Source organism: Pieris brassicae, chromosome 7 (genome assembly GCF_905147105.1).
Source record: "Pieris brassicae chromosome 7, ilPieBrab1.1, whole genome shotgun sequence".
NCBI lineage: Eukaryota > Metazoa > Arthropoda > Insecta > Lepidoptera > Pieridae > Pieris > Pieris brassicae.
Window position 1 is genome coordinate 8,202,751 of NC_059671.1, and position 15,534 is coordinate 8,218,284.

The window sequence follows — 15,534 nt, forward strand, 5'->3', positions numbered from 1 at the left end:
TTACTAGTGATAGTGTTTTATACGAAAAATCATAGTAACTCATATACTTTCAGGGTGAGCGTGGAGAAAAAGGTGACCCTGGACCAATGGGACTTCCGGTTAGTAAATTTCGCATACTTTTAGCTTACTTCTTTAGTCTGTGACTGTAGTAAAGACGGAACATGCAATTTGAATACATTAAAGAAATAATTCCCGCTTTTCCGGGAAATATATAAAAGAAATATTTAGCTAGAATATCTAAATTATCCGTAATGCGTTAGAGAAATAAGTTCTGCTATCTACTTTAAATATATATATTGGTGGTCCATATCTTTGAGTCTATAGTTTAAATGTTTATTTTTTGGCACAGAAAGCTGATCACCTACTTGCCTATTAGATTAACAAATGATCATGAAACAGATTCAGACATCTGAGATCCAGACCTGAAAAGGTTGTAGTGCCATTTATTCATTTTTTATTCTATACCAAAATATCTATAAATTCCAGGGTCCCGTGGGTCTACCTGGCGAGACAGGAGAACCAGGGAGACACGGAGAGCCGGGGCCTCGGGTAAGTTACACACATATGCACACACTCACATACACTACACCAAACACACGTAGTCCTACGTCCGTACTAAATGCACTAACAGTCTACTAATTGAAAGTGATTGCAACTTAAAAGTAGTTGTTGCATGCTTCCCTGTAGACCGTTTTGCGATTTTTTACTTAAATTAGTAATCATAGTTGTGCGAGCTGTAATCACATTCGTTATGTTCATTAGCTACTAAATCGATTTTGTTTTAGTTAATCTTGGTGAAATTACAAATTTTGTAAAAGATTTGCGCTTGGGATGAAAACATCATTACCCAACCCAACGGAGTCGTTACCACAAATTTTACAATAGTTACAATCAAGTAAATTCTTAGTTCTGCGACCTAATCAAACTTGTTTGCTCTGTCTGTAATTCTACCTCATTAATTATGTAAATCCTTTATTTTTCTTCATATAAAGTATCAAGGTTATTGTCGACCTATAATTATTATTATTATATTAGTGTTGTCAACATATCAAAAAAGGTTCTTTAAGCATCCAAAGCCTATCGTTCGTTACAATTGCTACTGAATTGTCCGTAACATTCGTGATAAGGACTATTTAACTCTTGTCCAAGTAAATCATGCATAGATTAGTCACAAAGCGGTCACAGGTGGTGTGTCAAACCAATGACAATGAACAACACTACTAACTATATGGGTGTGTGTGAATTACTAACAAGGGGTGTGGTGTACAGGAGAGCTGGCAACACCTGGCCTTCACGTAGTGACGTCGTCGCGTCGCTGCACTGCTGTAAATTGTAAAATATTATGATTAAGATGTTACCGTGATTATGGCATTAATTGTTGTTAACTTTGTATAAATAAGTAAGTTTTTACTTGAGACATCGAACTTTGCAATGTGTGTTAATGAAGCCCCGTGTAAATAAAAGCGGTGTACGCTACATGAAATATTAGCATTTCATAGTAGAAAATTATTTTCGCTTCGGTATTTTTACTGAAAAATATCTCGTGTTTATCAATTTCTAAAGTCTGCGTTTGTAAATTATTTACTGGTTTACGCACCCACAATAATCTAGATTTATATCAATGTTGTTGTTGCGGAATTGAAACTCCAATCCACTCCAAAATTTTATATTAAGCATCTAAAATCTTACAGCGCGAGACAATGATTTTACTTCAAGAAAAATCGCAGACTTTTGAATATGAAATTACAACATTAAAAAGTATATTTAAATCACTTTTCTATGTAATAAATTTGTTGATTATTAATGTCCATACTCGGAATATGTACTAAAATTTTATATACTTTATCTTATTTAAATTAATAGATTATAGAAAATCAAATTAACCCTGTCAACATAAGCTCAAAGTTACCAATTAAGCTGAAACCATATAAAATCAATTTTGAAGTTATAAATAGTGATAAAAATTTACTACATTTATAAGTACTGTACGGCTTTTAATTGGATTTTACCTTTACTCTATATTAACCACTCGCGTACAACACTAAAATGTAAGCGAAATAATGAAATGTTAACTGCTATGTAACGAATGAATACAATGTTACAGTCAAAGAGCGTGCCTACGTCTGGCTATACTCTCGATGATTTAATTAAGTGCTATGAAACGAATAAATGCAAAGTAAAGAGAGTAACTACGTCTGGAAATCGCCACGCTTATAAAAGTAAGAAATCCTGAGTGAGCAAAATTTATCACCTTCGCTCGTACAAGTACTTTTTACCATGTACTACCACTATATGGAACTAGCTGTCATTCATAGACTAGCTCCTAGTCCTTAGTAAATCCTTTTCCATATATTTCCTACGTTTCTGTTAGTATAAACAATTTGTTCACAGGGTTTTTGTGTATATATAGTTTAACACTTTTGCATTTAATAACTTGTTGTATTCAATACGTAAAATCATTTATAAATAACATTGCGAGATAATATTGTTATTAATACATGTAAAAACGCCGCATATACTCGTTCGTCCGTGAGCACGCGCTACTGCATAGAAAATGTATTTTTTTAATATCTTAAATAATATTTATGTATGATTAAACCTAGCATAGACATTTCTATTATCCATTTTTAAGCAATGTTTGTAATTGATTCAAGGGCGCGCTCTAGTGCCAGTGTGTGTGAGTATGTCTGTGTGTATGTAAATAACGTCAGACCCGCGTGCTCCGTCCGTAGTCCTTTCTACTCTAAGCGTATTTTCTCTTCATCTATACTCCTTCTCTGTGTTTTCTTCTATTGTATCGTCTTTGCTCTATATACAAATTACTATAAGCTTTTTGATGAGTGCGGTCATTAAATTTCTATGGAGATCTCCATGAGAAAGCTAATGTCCGGAAGTCTCATAACTATTGTATTATATGTGCAAGTTACTGAATGAAAATGAAATGTACAAATGTCAGTATGTAGCCTAAGAATTATTGTTGTATCGTGTCTTCGGCGGTCAATGCATCCCAAATATAGTTATTTGTTTAATTGCCTTAATAACACAATTCAGAATTACGTGAAACTAATATAAGTAAGTGAACTAAATATATAATGTGTATATATATATATACATTATATATTCTTACGTATTGTATCAACGTTAAAATCCTTTTCCCCCACGATCATGCAGCGGCCGTCGTAATCCTTTTCTCTTGTCTAGTGTAAGTGTATCTAATAACGTTAAGGATTTAGTTTTTGTATGAGAAGAACAGTTGTCATTTGTAAAATAACCACAAGAGCAAATAAATTATTGTTATTCACAAATTATTTTCAAGGAAAATAAATATTTGCATGCGGTGCATAATGGAGTTTCTTTGCGGCGCATGAACACGCTCTCCTCTATATTACTATTCCTGTGCATGGAGTCTTATTCTTACAATTACCCTCAGCGTCGAAGTAAGGCTGGGTAGTTATGTGAGGGGGTTCGGGTGATAGGAGTCTGCCACTGGGCAAGTGGCAAAAACTGACAGAGCATAGCCAACATTGACGACTTCCTTATTCCGCAGGGCCCGCCTGGCCTCGATGGCATGAAGGTGAGTTCAGGTCTAAAGTTTTAATGTAAAAATGTTTAATGGCAATTTTCCTCAAGCTTTAACTGTTGTTGTTTGTGGGCAGGGCGCACAAGGCGAGCCAGGAGGCAAAGGCGAAAGAGGAGATCCAGGTCTACCCGTAAGTGATATACCTCAAGAAGATGCCGTTGCTAATAATTTTCATAACGATTTCGATTGACCCAGGTCAAATCAGTTTATTAACCAGTTTACATAATTTCAGGGAACAGATGGAATACCTGGAACCGAGGTTAGTCCTAATACCTGTCGGCTGTTCTCTATTTATTATAAATTTTCCAAAGCTATATTAAATGTATTTTTAATCTGCAGGGGCCCAAGGGTGAGAAGGGTTACAAAGGAGAGGCCGTAAGTACAGGTTCCGGGGAATCCGGCTAACTAACACCAACTTCCTTCGACGCTCGTTGCATGTCCCCCAACACGACACTTATCACACACGAGTAGGGTCAAGTACTTAAGAGCCTAGTAATGAACAAATGTGTGTCTCCAGGGTCCTCTTGGAAAGCGTGGCCGAAAGGGTGACAAAGGAGATCGTGGTGAGCAAGGCGTGCCTGGCCTCGATGCGCCCTGTCCGCTCGGGCCCGATGGCCTGCCGCTACCAGGTTGTGGCTGGCGGCCCTCTAAGGTACCCACAACCCAGCTTATACTGATACCGCTAATTAACATTGACACTAACCAATTACTCTTTTGCTCTTCATATACAAACCTAAGACATGAACAAGATTAACCGCCTTTGATGCTATTTTATATTGGCTTCATTGACGCGTTGTATTTTAGTAATGGTAGGTACCTGAAGAGCAATAGAGGTTAATAATGGGTGGTGGTTTTGTGTGTGGTGTGAAAAGTCGCGATTGCGGGTGTGGCAGGAGGCGGCTCGGCCAATGGTGAATAGTGCAGAGGAACGGGGAGTAGACAGGGGAGTTGGGGGAGAAGAGGACATCGGGGAAGAGGAGGTAGAAGAGGGCGAGTATGAGGGACCTGATGACACCCGCGACTATGAGGACTACATCGACCCTGCACTGCAGCTACGGCATTGATCATCTACGGTGACACACGGTCCTTACACGTTGCAGGTGCTTGTCATACGCGAATAATAGGTTCTTCTACAGAAAAATGCATGCTTGTATCTTAGCAAATATTTTTTTGTCATCAGGCTCGGTCAACACGTTTAAGCATGATTCATTTCTATAAAAGTGTTATCTACCTTTTTGGTATTACCTACCATTTAATATTCTAACTATAATAACCACTAATGAAGAGGTCGCATGTTAGGAATAGCACATTAGTTATTAAGTTTAATTTTTTGTATTGAATGCAGTGGCGTAACAATAAGGTGGCAGGGCTGGAAAAAACGCCACGGGTCCCCTACCCAAGAGGGCCCCTGCCCAAGAGAGCCCCTGCCCAAGAGAGCCCCTGCCTAAGAGGCCGCGAGCTCATTTTTTTTTATTTCATTGTAAATGAATGCGGGTTTCCTCAAGTTTCCTTCACCGAAAAACTAGCGAATAGATGATGAATTAAGATATTATGTTCTATGAAGGAATGCAATACGATTTTTGGGCTATTGGGACATTGGGCTAGCGTGGGGGATATAGACCACTCCCTCTTGCCTAAGAGAGGAGTTATTATTGTGGGACATACAACGTGTAATTTAGTACGCTGAAAATCTCGAAGTTTATTAAAATGAGTACAACGTGAAGGTTTTTATTGATAAGGACCCTATCAAAAGAAATTTCCACGGGCCTCAGGTGGTATAGTTACGCCACTGATTGAATGGATAAGTAATTAAAAATATATTTCCTATCATTCAGTGGCGGATTTACCAGCAGGCAGATTTTTCTGCAGCAAATTTTGCCCAACCCCCTAACCAGTAATCAACTTCTGCGCTCAGCTCACACTTTATATGAGTGAAAAGAGCGGAATTGCAGAAGATGTATTTTCCTCTTCCCCTTATCAATCCTATTCATGTCAGTCCTACTACAGATAGGTGGTATGTGTACAACTTTGTGTGTCAAAAATCAACCCCAAAAATTATTTCACGTGCAACGAAATTGTTGCATTCTAATTATAATCTAGGACATGACAAATTTACAGGCGAATAAAGCAGCCTATACCTAAAAACATTGTAAATCCGCCACAGCCGTCACTAATTTTGTTATATAAAACTGGGTAAATCGCTGAAACTTAATTAGTCCCCCGCATGTTTTACCTATGACTCTGGGTGATTGTGGCCACAGGCACGTAAACACGGATTGGAAAAAAGATCTAGAAATGTGTCTGTATAATAAAAAATTTACGTGTTTTGATATTGAATGTTTTTTTGTTGGCGTTAGGAAACCCTAGCCGCGTGGGTACGACGGCGGTTGGCGCTGGACGACAACGAACTGCCCTAATCATGCCTTCACTCAAACATCGCACAGTGCATCACAGCAGTCTCCTGTTATTAAATATTCGACACTGCCCTTGGCCATCCAATACACTCCAGTAACGGTGTTGATTGTTAATGATAATTAATTGAATTGTTACGACGTTGAATACATTTAGTTAATATTGGTACAAATTCTGATATACATTAAAATTTTATCCTCATTCCAGAAATAACTTAGATATTCAATTGTTATTACTACTAAATCAGAATTTGCACCATTGACTATTTAGTATGCTCAAAAAGAGTATTACCCTAACGTAGTATATCCCTCTATACTTTTATCTTAATAATTGCAGATTAGTTAATAGATCGCCTGAAATAGTCGATTTAAAATCGATAATTCAAGGTAGCATTCAAATTAACACCACTAAGCTTGTCATTTTATTTTAACTTGCCAATTCACAGGATTAACCATTAATTATTTTACCTTAGCCGTACAATCATTGTTTATTCGTTTCATTCTTATCACATGAGGAAAACCATATACCAAATGCACAAACATACATGACCTTGATATTATAGAGATGAACCTGTATTAAAACACGTTTTGATACTCAAGTCCATTTTTGTACCCGCTTTCATTCAAACTGTGGATAATGTCTTAGGAATAATTGTTATTATGTATATAGATTGTAGGTATAATCTTACCAATTTGATTTTTGTAGTTTAGGCATAATGTATACAATAGGATATGCGTAGACATTACTGCCGTATTTTAATCGAAAACAACGGCTACTCTGTAAATGCAATGATTTCGAATTATTAATATTTTCGCTGAAATTTGCACTCTTTCTTTCAATCCATAGAGCCAATGTCGATTGGAATAACGTCTTAAGAAATCTCACTATACAAATTAGTATAATACATATTACAACAGAGTAAGCCAACAAAAATATGTTTTTAAAAAGTTTTATGACGAAGCGCAATTTTTTAGTATGCTATGAGTGTAATTTGTAAATACTCGACTGTATTGTGTAATGGCATAATAATGTTTATAAGATGTAATAATTGTTATAATTGAAAATCAGTAGGTACAGTAGATACAATTGCATTGTATAAAGAAGCTTTATTAAGAGCTATTTGTATATTTTTATACTTTCATAAGTTAAGAATGTCATTGTAAATATTTATTGAAATACTAATATAATGACTATAGACTATTAACTATTACAGAAATAAATTCATATCTGTAAACTTGCTTTACCTAGTTGCTCGTACGCAACATTAAACAATGTAACATCGTAAGATATGGAGCTTATTATTTCAGTTATGTATGAAGCAGTAAACCAACTCTATTTACTATATTTCATTTAATTATGTGTTATTATTATAACAGTCTCACAGTCTCTCAGTCGTTTTGTGTGTAGAAATAATTTGTTATTTTAAATAAAATTATAATTGTTCCCGAGAGGTATTACCAAGTTACTCTTTTCGTATACTAAATTATATCTAATGAAAATGGTCATGAAAATATATTTATATAAAACAAAAAGTACATACGAACAAATAATAAAACAATAAATCGAAGTATAACCTTTACTAGTTTAAATGTATAATTTGCTAGACAACATCTAAAATTAATAATAAAAAGTGATTACTTTTTATTATTAATTTTAGACTGCAATTATCAAAAAATATTAGTTATGCCGACTAGAGTTGATGTCACACAATGTACGTTCAAGTAACCTAATAAGTAACTATACATATTTATTGTAAATAACTTTGTAAAACTACAAATATAGGTACTTGTTTAAAAATAATAAAATTTAATTACAATTTTCTAGTTCGCTCTATTTTAATTTACCCCTTATACAAAGTCAAGAACATAAATACAAATAGGTAAGTGAAATTAGATGTAAAAGTAGAACACTATCATAAAATCGTTGTTCTGTATTATATAAATGACGATTATGATATTTTAATCAAATTTTGGATATGATACCGTTAAAGTAATATCAGTTATTACTTATTAAACACGAAGTTCTAATATACAGTACCAGTATCCAAGTAGCTTTTTTATTTTTAAAATCTTAAAGTTGTTCAAATCAAGTTTATTTCCAGTTTGTTGCCGTCTAAGACACGACTACGGTCTACGGCGCAGTTAAATTCCAAGGACACTTAGTCCACAGATAACAACCGTCAGGTATTATGTTACGTACTAACTGTTGACAAAATTACAATAAAATGGCTTTGTTGTTCAAGTTCTTGGTGTCGCTTTTGTTATGATTAGAAACTCATAATAAACCTTTTCAAAATCTTGGAAATGGTCGTAATTGTTTGTTTCTTTCAGCAAAATATATTACAATTTATAGTATTTTTATGGGATTGAGAGAATTCGAGGAATTCATAAGTTAACAGGAAAATTACATATACAATTCATTTTACGCTGAATATTTACCTCAACACCCGTAACGTAGGACTCATTAGTGTTTGAACTGTAGCGATGATTGGTATTTAATTTGACAAGAACTTCTCAACACCAAGAATGTATTATTGTCAATGAGCTATGAGTGCGAACTTTATTTTGACAATGTTGCATTATTAATTCCCGTGATTTCGAGTTTATTGGTGGGTTGTGACAAGTAGAGATGCAATTTCAAAATGCCAAAGGTGGCAGTATGGTGGTGTTTAATTGTGTGTGGTTGGAATGGAGGTGCTACTAGTCATGAATTGAAAGAGGATATTCCAGTGTTACAATGTCCTCCAAACGTTAATGCTTCTCAGTGTCTGTATAAAGGGCACCAAGCTGATGAGTTTTTGTTTAGTCTGCAAGGTGAGCGTGTAGTAACTAGTTTATAATTTAAACTAATTTGGCAGATTCAAAGCACTAATAAATAAAAATTGTATTTTGTCAGTCTGCCCTATGATGAAGGCTATAACTATTACTAGGTAAGCTACCCTTATCCATCACTTTGATACATCATTCACCCATTTTCTTGTCATTGCGGGTTATGTGGCTATTTACAATATATTACTCATGCTAGATTTTTAAAACAATGATCAGACACCACAGGTCACTTTCTAAAAATTTTACAAAGCTGTTTGTTTTGTACACACTACATCATTTAAAATTTATATGACACACTTCAAAATATAAAATGGTAAAATTGACTGAAATCCACTGCTATAAGAACAAGAACACAAAAAATAAGGAACCTCATTAAAATATGTATATTAATAGATATTATAACATTGTTACTTGCAGTTAGAATTTTCACACTTGTCTCTTACTAAATTATCTTGATAAATAGTAATGCCTTTCCTTGTTGTATATGTATTTTATGAAAAAATACGTTATTCATAACTAGCAATGCTCTGCGGTTTCACTTGCGAAGACACCGATCTTGTGGTGAAAAGTACTAAGTAAGACTATTCAGAGATTAGTTAGAATATTTTTGTTATCATAAAAGTTTTATTTTACTTGGTTTTTTAATTACTTCTTTTCAGATTATTAGATACAGACTTACATTCATAATCTAATCAATATATAGATTTTACTTTACTTTTTAAAATTTGTAACATAATTTATGTTGAATGTCCGTCAATAGTAAATTTAAAAATACTCTACAGGTATAATTAAATGGTTAAATATAAAAACTAAAATTTTCTTCTATAGTATTAGAAAGGAGATTTATTTGTAGAACTTTCCTTTACACAAGATTTGATGTACATTTGTTTCGTGGCAGTTCCAACTCGGGATAGGCCGACATATCCCATGGGTAAAACATTATTTTTGAAGATGTTTATATGTTTGTTATACCGTATTATTTTTTTGTTCTATCATCAATACCACAGCATACGCGATTCCAGAGTTTTTTATTGATATTTTTTCCACACCTCGGGTTATATTATTAGGGTTCCCTATTTTTTTTGACGTAATAAGCCTATGTCAGCCAGTGAAGATGCAGCTTTCTAATGGTGAAAGAAATTTTTGAAATTAGTCCAGTAGTTTTTTGTGTAAACATTACAAAAATACTAAACAAATGTTTTCTGTTTATAATATCGGTATAAATAAATGATTTTAATTAGAAATCTTAAAAAAAACTCTTGTTATCAGATACCGCTATCTGTAAATACAATAATGTCATAATAACTAGCCCCACTTTCTTCTTTAACTGCTTTATGTCAAATAAAAATAATATTTTATTTTGCAAAAATTTGATTAAATAACACAAAATTTCAGGAAAAGACGTAACGGTGAAGTATGGTGCAAAGCATTTCAAACTATCATGTCCACAAGGCATAAACTTGGAAGATGGCATACTACCAGCGTTTGCACACCCAACCGCAGTGCCCACCGTCACGCTCAAAGGCTGCACTCCACCCGCTGCATTGGCGCCCGCCCTAGCCGCACTAAATGTTTCTCTCACTACGCTTACTGACCTAACTCTTCGTGCTCTGCCGGCATTGCCAGCCGAGACACTGTCGCTTTGCAGTAGCCTGAACCTGACCTTATTAGAACTGGAAGCGGTACGCGGAAGGCCGACCCTCTTTGCTGATACGTTAAAAGACTGTACCGGCCTCGTCACTCTTCGCCTCATGGGAGTTATCATCAACCTTGCAGCGCTCAACCTGCTCCCCGTCTCCTTAAAACAGCTGGCCTTGTGCAGTGGCAGCCTCGAAGAGCTGCCACCAACCGCGTTGCAACGCCTCACCATACTGGAAAGACTAGAGATCCAGAGTGATAGACTGCGAAACGCTCCTCTCGCAGTGGCGACCAATCTTCGTGCCGTCGTAATTCGCGCGCCACTGAGCAATCTCACCATAGCCGCGAAACTCGAAAACGTGACGCTGAGCGGTGGCGCGGCAGCGGTGGTCCCCAACGGGACCTGTAATGTGCGGTCATTGCGACTAGGGGGCGCCCCAGAAAATGCCACAACGGAGTGGTTGAGAAGCTGCGGCCAATTGAAGGCACTAACGTGGTACTGTGCTGCACGTGGGACCGCCGGCCGGATTCCGCTACCGCCAGCTGCCTCTCTGGAGAATCTGCGAGTTTACCGTTGTCGGCTAGACTTAGTGAACGAGGCGTGGCTTCGCGGAGCCCCGGCGCTGAGCAGTTTGGAATTGATGGATCACGCGGCGACGGCGCTGCCGCGGGAATTATTAGTATGGAACGTGGCGCTACGCTCGTTATCGCTTAGGTCGACTGAATTAAATCGCGAGTCGGTGCGGGCATTGGAGATAGCTGAGCTCCTGCAACTACGTGAGCTTGATCTCAGCGACAATCCCTCGCTGGGCGACCTTTGTGGTGGCGGGTCCAATGTAGATGTAAACGCAGTATCCGCCCTGGTGAGATTACGCGCTTTACGTGTCTTGAAATTGCGAGGTACCAACGCCACACGTCTCTGCCCTGACTGGCGCCGAGATCTGCCTGCTTTGAACCTGCTTGACCTACGCAAGAACAACATCTCCCGTCTTCAGGTAAATGCACTTTCGAAACCACTCCCAAATCAAGTTTAAAAAACTTCTTATTGTTTTGGTCCATTACTGGAGGTTCGCTATCAGTCGCGTGAAGCGTGTGTTATCCTGACACAGAGGGCTGATGCAGCAACTCCTCCGCAGTCGCTTTTCAATCCCTAAAGTTACCATGTCTTTTTCCTTCTACCAACACACTTAAAATTTAATATCATAAAAAATCCAATTAATCAACAATTAATGTATGACACAGGAGGAAGATCTACAGTGGTCGCAAGAAAGCGTGACGGTCGAGTTGTGTGACAATCCCCTCGAGACTGTAAGCTATTCTGGGGAGCAATACCGTGCCGCGCTGGTGGAACCGCCGTCGCGCGTCAACGTAGGCCTTTGCAAAAACGACATCTTAGCGCCAACTCTACGCTGCGACTGTGACGTTTATTGGTTTGCGCACGCCCTCCGCGATCGGCCAGGCCACGCACCTCCAGCCCTCGCCGCCTTACGTTGTCCCGGAGGCACTCTATTGCGGGACACGCCGCTCGAAGATCTCACATGTCCAGTGCCCGCGCCGCCGTGTCCACACGCCTGTCGTTGCGCTGCAACGGGCGAAGCTGTTTCTGTCAGCTGTAACCGCGCCGAGCTTGACGCCGTGCCATCCTTACCATCCGAATTGCCCGTGCGGACTCTGGATCTATCGCACAACGCTTTGACGCGACTTGGCACCGTCGCTTTACCCGCCAACCTGACCTTGCTGGACGTCTCACATAACCGTCTGCAGCTAGTGGATTTGGAAGAGGTGGAGGCAGCGTTAAACGCGTCGCGACTATTGCGTATTGCCGGGAATCCATTGCGCTGCGAGTGCGCGGCACGGGAAGCAATGGCTGCGCTGATTGCGGCGTCTCCGCGGATAGAGGACTGGTCACAAGTGCGCTGCTCAGACGGTGTCTTAATAGCTGCACTGCAGCCGGGAGCGTTATGTGCGCGGCCGGCGTTAACGGCAGCGCTGGTGACATTACTTGCGGCGACAGCATTCGCGATGATGTCTATCGCCGTATTCCTTACAAGTCGGCGAGCCAGGAAACGAATTAAGGTACTGTCTAAAATCTTCTATATGTTGTACCAATCGTAGTAATCCCGATTTCGTAATTATTTCATGGTCAATCTTAAATATACAGGCTGTTTGGCGTATGGATCGACAGGATTTATTAGGGGTTGAGGGTTCATGCACTAGTTTTCTCCAATAGACCATAATATAAGTGTCACGGTAGGTCACAAACTAACGATTTACTGTATGACATTTATGATACTAATGGTGACGAGACATAACTTGGTAATACAAAAGATTAAGAAAACACTTTTTAAACGGATTGAGGCTATGTTTTATTATTATAAACTTATAATTATTTACATAATTTTAAATTTTCCGACGTTTTGCGTACCTTACAGCGTGCGTGGTCACGGATTAAATTTAAAATTATGTATAGCTTCGATTCGTTTAAAAAGTGTTTTCTTAATGTGTAAAAGCTATGTTAACAAAAGACAATAATACAAAAGATGCTATGTGACCAGAATAGAACAAACAAAGAAAAACATTTATCTATATTCAATTACTTACAAGTTACATACCCACAATTTATAAAACCATTTAACATGGTTTCGATTATGCAGGCAAAATGACGTAGGCACTCGACATTTGCCGATTTTAGTGAATAATAAAATTTGGAACAACTTCGTTGAAATTCACATTGGATATGTACAGCCTGCTACCTAGTGGACTGTGAAATGGGTTTTTAATCTTTATATGTATTGTATGTCAGGATTATCTGTATTGTATATGTAATGTATGTATGAGCAAGCTGCACTAAATATATGAGAGGGTGAGATGTAAGAACCTAACAACCCTACGGATCCCTAAGCCCTACAGATGTACCCCAACACATAAACAGTGAATATATAAATAAGTACGGGATGTCTGCACCAAGAGACCTAAGGTAACAGACGGAGCCCTACGGGTAGGATCAAAGGTTCGAGGTGGTGGGATTATCTCAAAGCTATCGGTCAGGCTCACCACGATCATTAAGGGCTTGATGTAGTCTTCGCCACTTTGAGAGGAAGCGAGAATTGAATACGACAGAGCATTATTCAAACCTGATTTACTGTTCAAAGACAATATCTTAAATACTACTTACATCTATTCACACATACAAATTATTATTTAAATGAGCTGTTGGTGTATTGCGCACCTTCAGCTATTAACATTTTGGAACACACGTGAGTCGTGTCAGCAATTGCTTAATATTCGAATAAAATATAATTCAAAATCACTCTTCAGCGCATAATATTTGGAACACACGTGAGCCGTGTCAGCAGTTGGTCAATGTTCAAATGAAATCTGAACAGGATATCAATTGTAAAACTGACGGTGATCCATATAATAAATAAACAATAGAAAGGACGGTTCGTGCTACTATTTATTTTTCTATTTACACACACTATTTGATATGTTTTATAGCATTGTATAATCGCTCGCTTCCTCTGCAAGAGACTGTATGGAGTGGATCCGTTTTATCCGCTTATGTACCCAACCCTGTTTGTTCTGGGTATGGTGGGTTACTACGCCTCAGAGGAGAGCTAGCTGTGTCAGTGTACTTATTTAAGATAATTACGGGTCGGATTCATAATCTGGATATTAGGGATAGACTGGATCTGCGGGTACCAAGTAGAAACCTGAGGCTTCCGGCAAAACTTTTGGATGTACCGCGCACACATTCCAACTTGGTTAGAAAAGCGCCACTCACGCGAGCAATACGAGTAATTAACAAAATTTCTACTGAGGTAGACCTATTTGTTTGTACACTGGCTGAGTTCACAGTTGCCTGCTATATTCTTAGTTATAAGATTTAAGCATATATTATTTTGGCGTTCTAACGAATTAGTTGTAACTGTTAAGGTAGAATGATGTGGAAATTAAATGTTTAAATAATTGATATCTTTTCCAGTGGTTCCTATGGTGGCGTTGGCGTGGCGCTGAAATCGAAGCGGAAGAAGTTGATGCAAAAGATGCGCGTTATGAAGCATTCGTATCGTTCGCAACAAACGAGGCTGGTCGCGCAGCAAAATTGGCGGCGCGACTGGAATCGCAAGGGCGTCGCTTGTGCCTCCACCATCGGGACTGGGCGCCTGGTGAACTCATTACAGAGCAGATCGCGCGCTCTGTACGCGATTCCCGCCGAACAATTGTGCTGCTGTCGGACGCATTTCTAGATTCGGCGTGGGCGCGTGCCGAATTTCGCGCAGCCTGGGCGTTAACGCAGCGCGAGCGCAAGCCGCGTCTGTTGCTCGTACTGCTGCCCGAATTGACAGTGCCACGTTCGACGTTAGCGGCAGCGCTGCCCGCGGACCTATCCGTTGCCGTGGCAACGTGTACCTATCTGGAGTGGGATGAGCCGCGGTTCTGGGAAAGGCTTGAACGCGCGGTTCCATTACCGCTCGTCTCTGTGGCGTCTCCTGATGAGAACGCCTCGAAAGACGCTCAACGCTATTAAATCTATCCAATACAAATGTTTGTAAGACTGTTTTTGATATTATTGTTTTTAAATGTATTCTTTTTTAGATTGTGATATAAACTGATGAAACGGTGGGTGGGTTAGTAAGTAGTTAATATTGATAAACTCGAATTATGTACATTATAAACGAATTAATGATATCGCTTGCCCCGGGGAACAAGTTCGTAAAGCACGATTAGGAGTGTTTTAATGTTTTATGATTTTTTACTTTCTTTGGTGATGACTGTATTTTTGCAGAACTTTTGCAATAATTTTCTTATAAAAAAACACGGGTATGACTTTATTCTACGGAAATTATTTTGTGCCCAATGTTAGTAGTACTTGTCGTACGACTTATTAAGTTCCAAACTTGTCAAAAGGTGCAGTCGTAAGGAGCGATTACTGCGTCGTATAAACAGTGAAACAATCTGATACCTTGCTTTATGACCATCCGCGATTCTACGCATGCCTGTATAGGTCCCATAGCGGAAATACCGAAACTGAGCGACTCATTGAGCACATCCAAATGGCTACAGATTCCCTGC

General features: G+C 38.4%; 2 protein-coding genes across 3 annotated transcripts in view; both read left to right on the top strand.

The window, feature by feature from the left end:
• Window positions 1-7,577, top strand: part of LOC123711615 (collagen alpha chain CG42342) — a 160,240-nt gene extending 152,663 nt beyond the window's left edge. For both annotated transcript variants that reach the window (XM_045664239.1, XM_045664240.1), the window contains exons 15-23: window positions 54-98; window positions 487-549; window positions 3,548-3,574; window positions 3,657-3,710; window positions 3,813-3,839; window positions 3,920-3,955; window positions 4,098-4,232; window positions 4,474-4,680; window positions 5,938-7,577. In XM_045664239.1, the coding sequence (XP_045520195.1) occupies window positions 54-98; window positions 487-549; window positions 3,548-3,574; window positions 3,657-3,710; window positions 3,813-3,839; window positions 3,920-3,955; window positions 4,098-4,232; window positions 4,474-4,644 (558 nt within the window). In that variant the 3' untranslated portion in view covers window positions 4,645-4,680; window positions 5,938-7,577. The remainder of the gene's footprint in view (window positions 1-53; window positions 99-486; window positions 550-3,547; window positions 3,575-3,656; window positions 3,711-3,812; window positions 3,840-3,919; window positions 3,956-4,097; window positions 4,233-4,473; window positions 4,681-5,937) is intronic.
• Window positions 7,578-8,112: 535 nt separating this feature from the next.
• On the top strand, window positions 8,113-15,527 carry LOC123711712 (protein toll-like). Its single transcript, XM_045664429.1, has 5 exons — window positions 8,113-8,175; window positions 8,323-8,805; window positions 10,216-11,453; window positions 11,701-12,534; window positions 14,444-15,527. Exons 2-5 carry the CDS (start codon window positions 8,634-8,636, stop codon window positions 14,987-14,989), a joined length of 2,790 nt encoding a protein of 929 aa, XP_045520385.1. The 5' UTR covers window positions 8,113-8,175; window positions 8,323-8,633; the 3' UTR covers window positions 14,990-15,527.
• The last annotated feature ends 7 nt before the right edge of the window (window positions 15,528-15,534 follow it).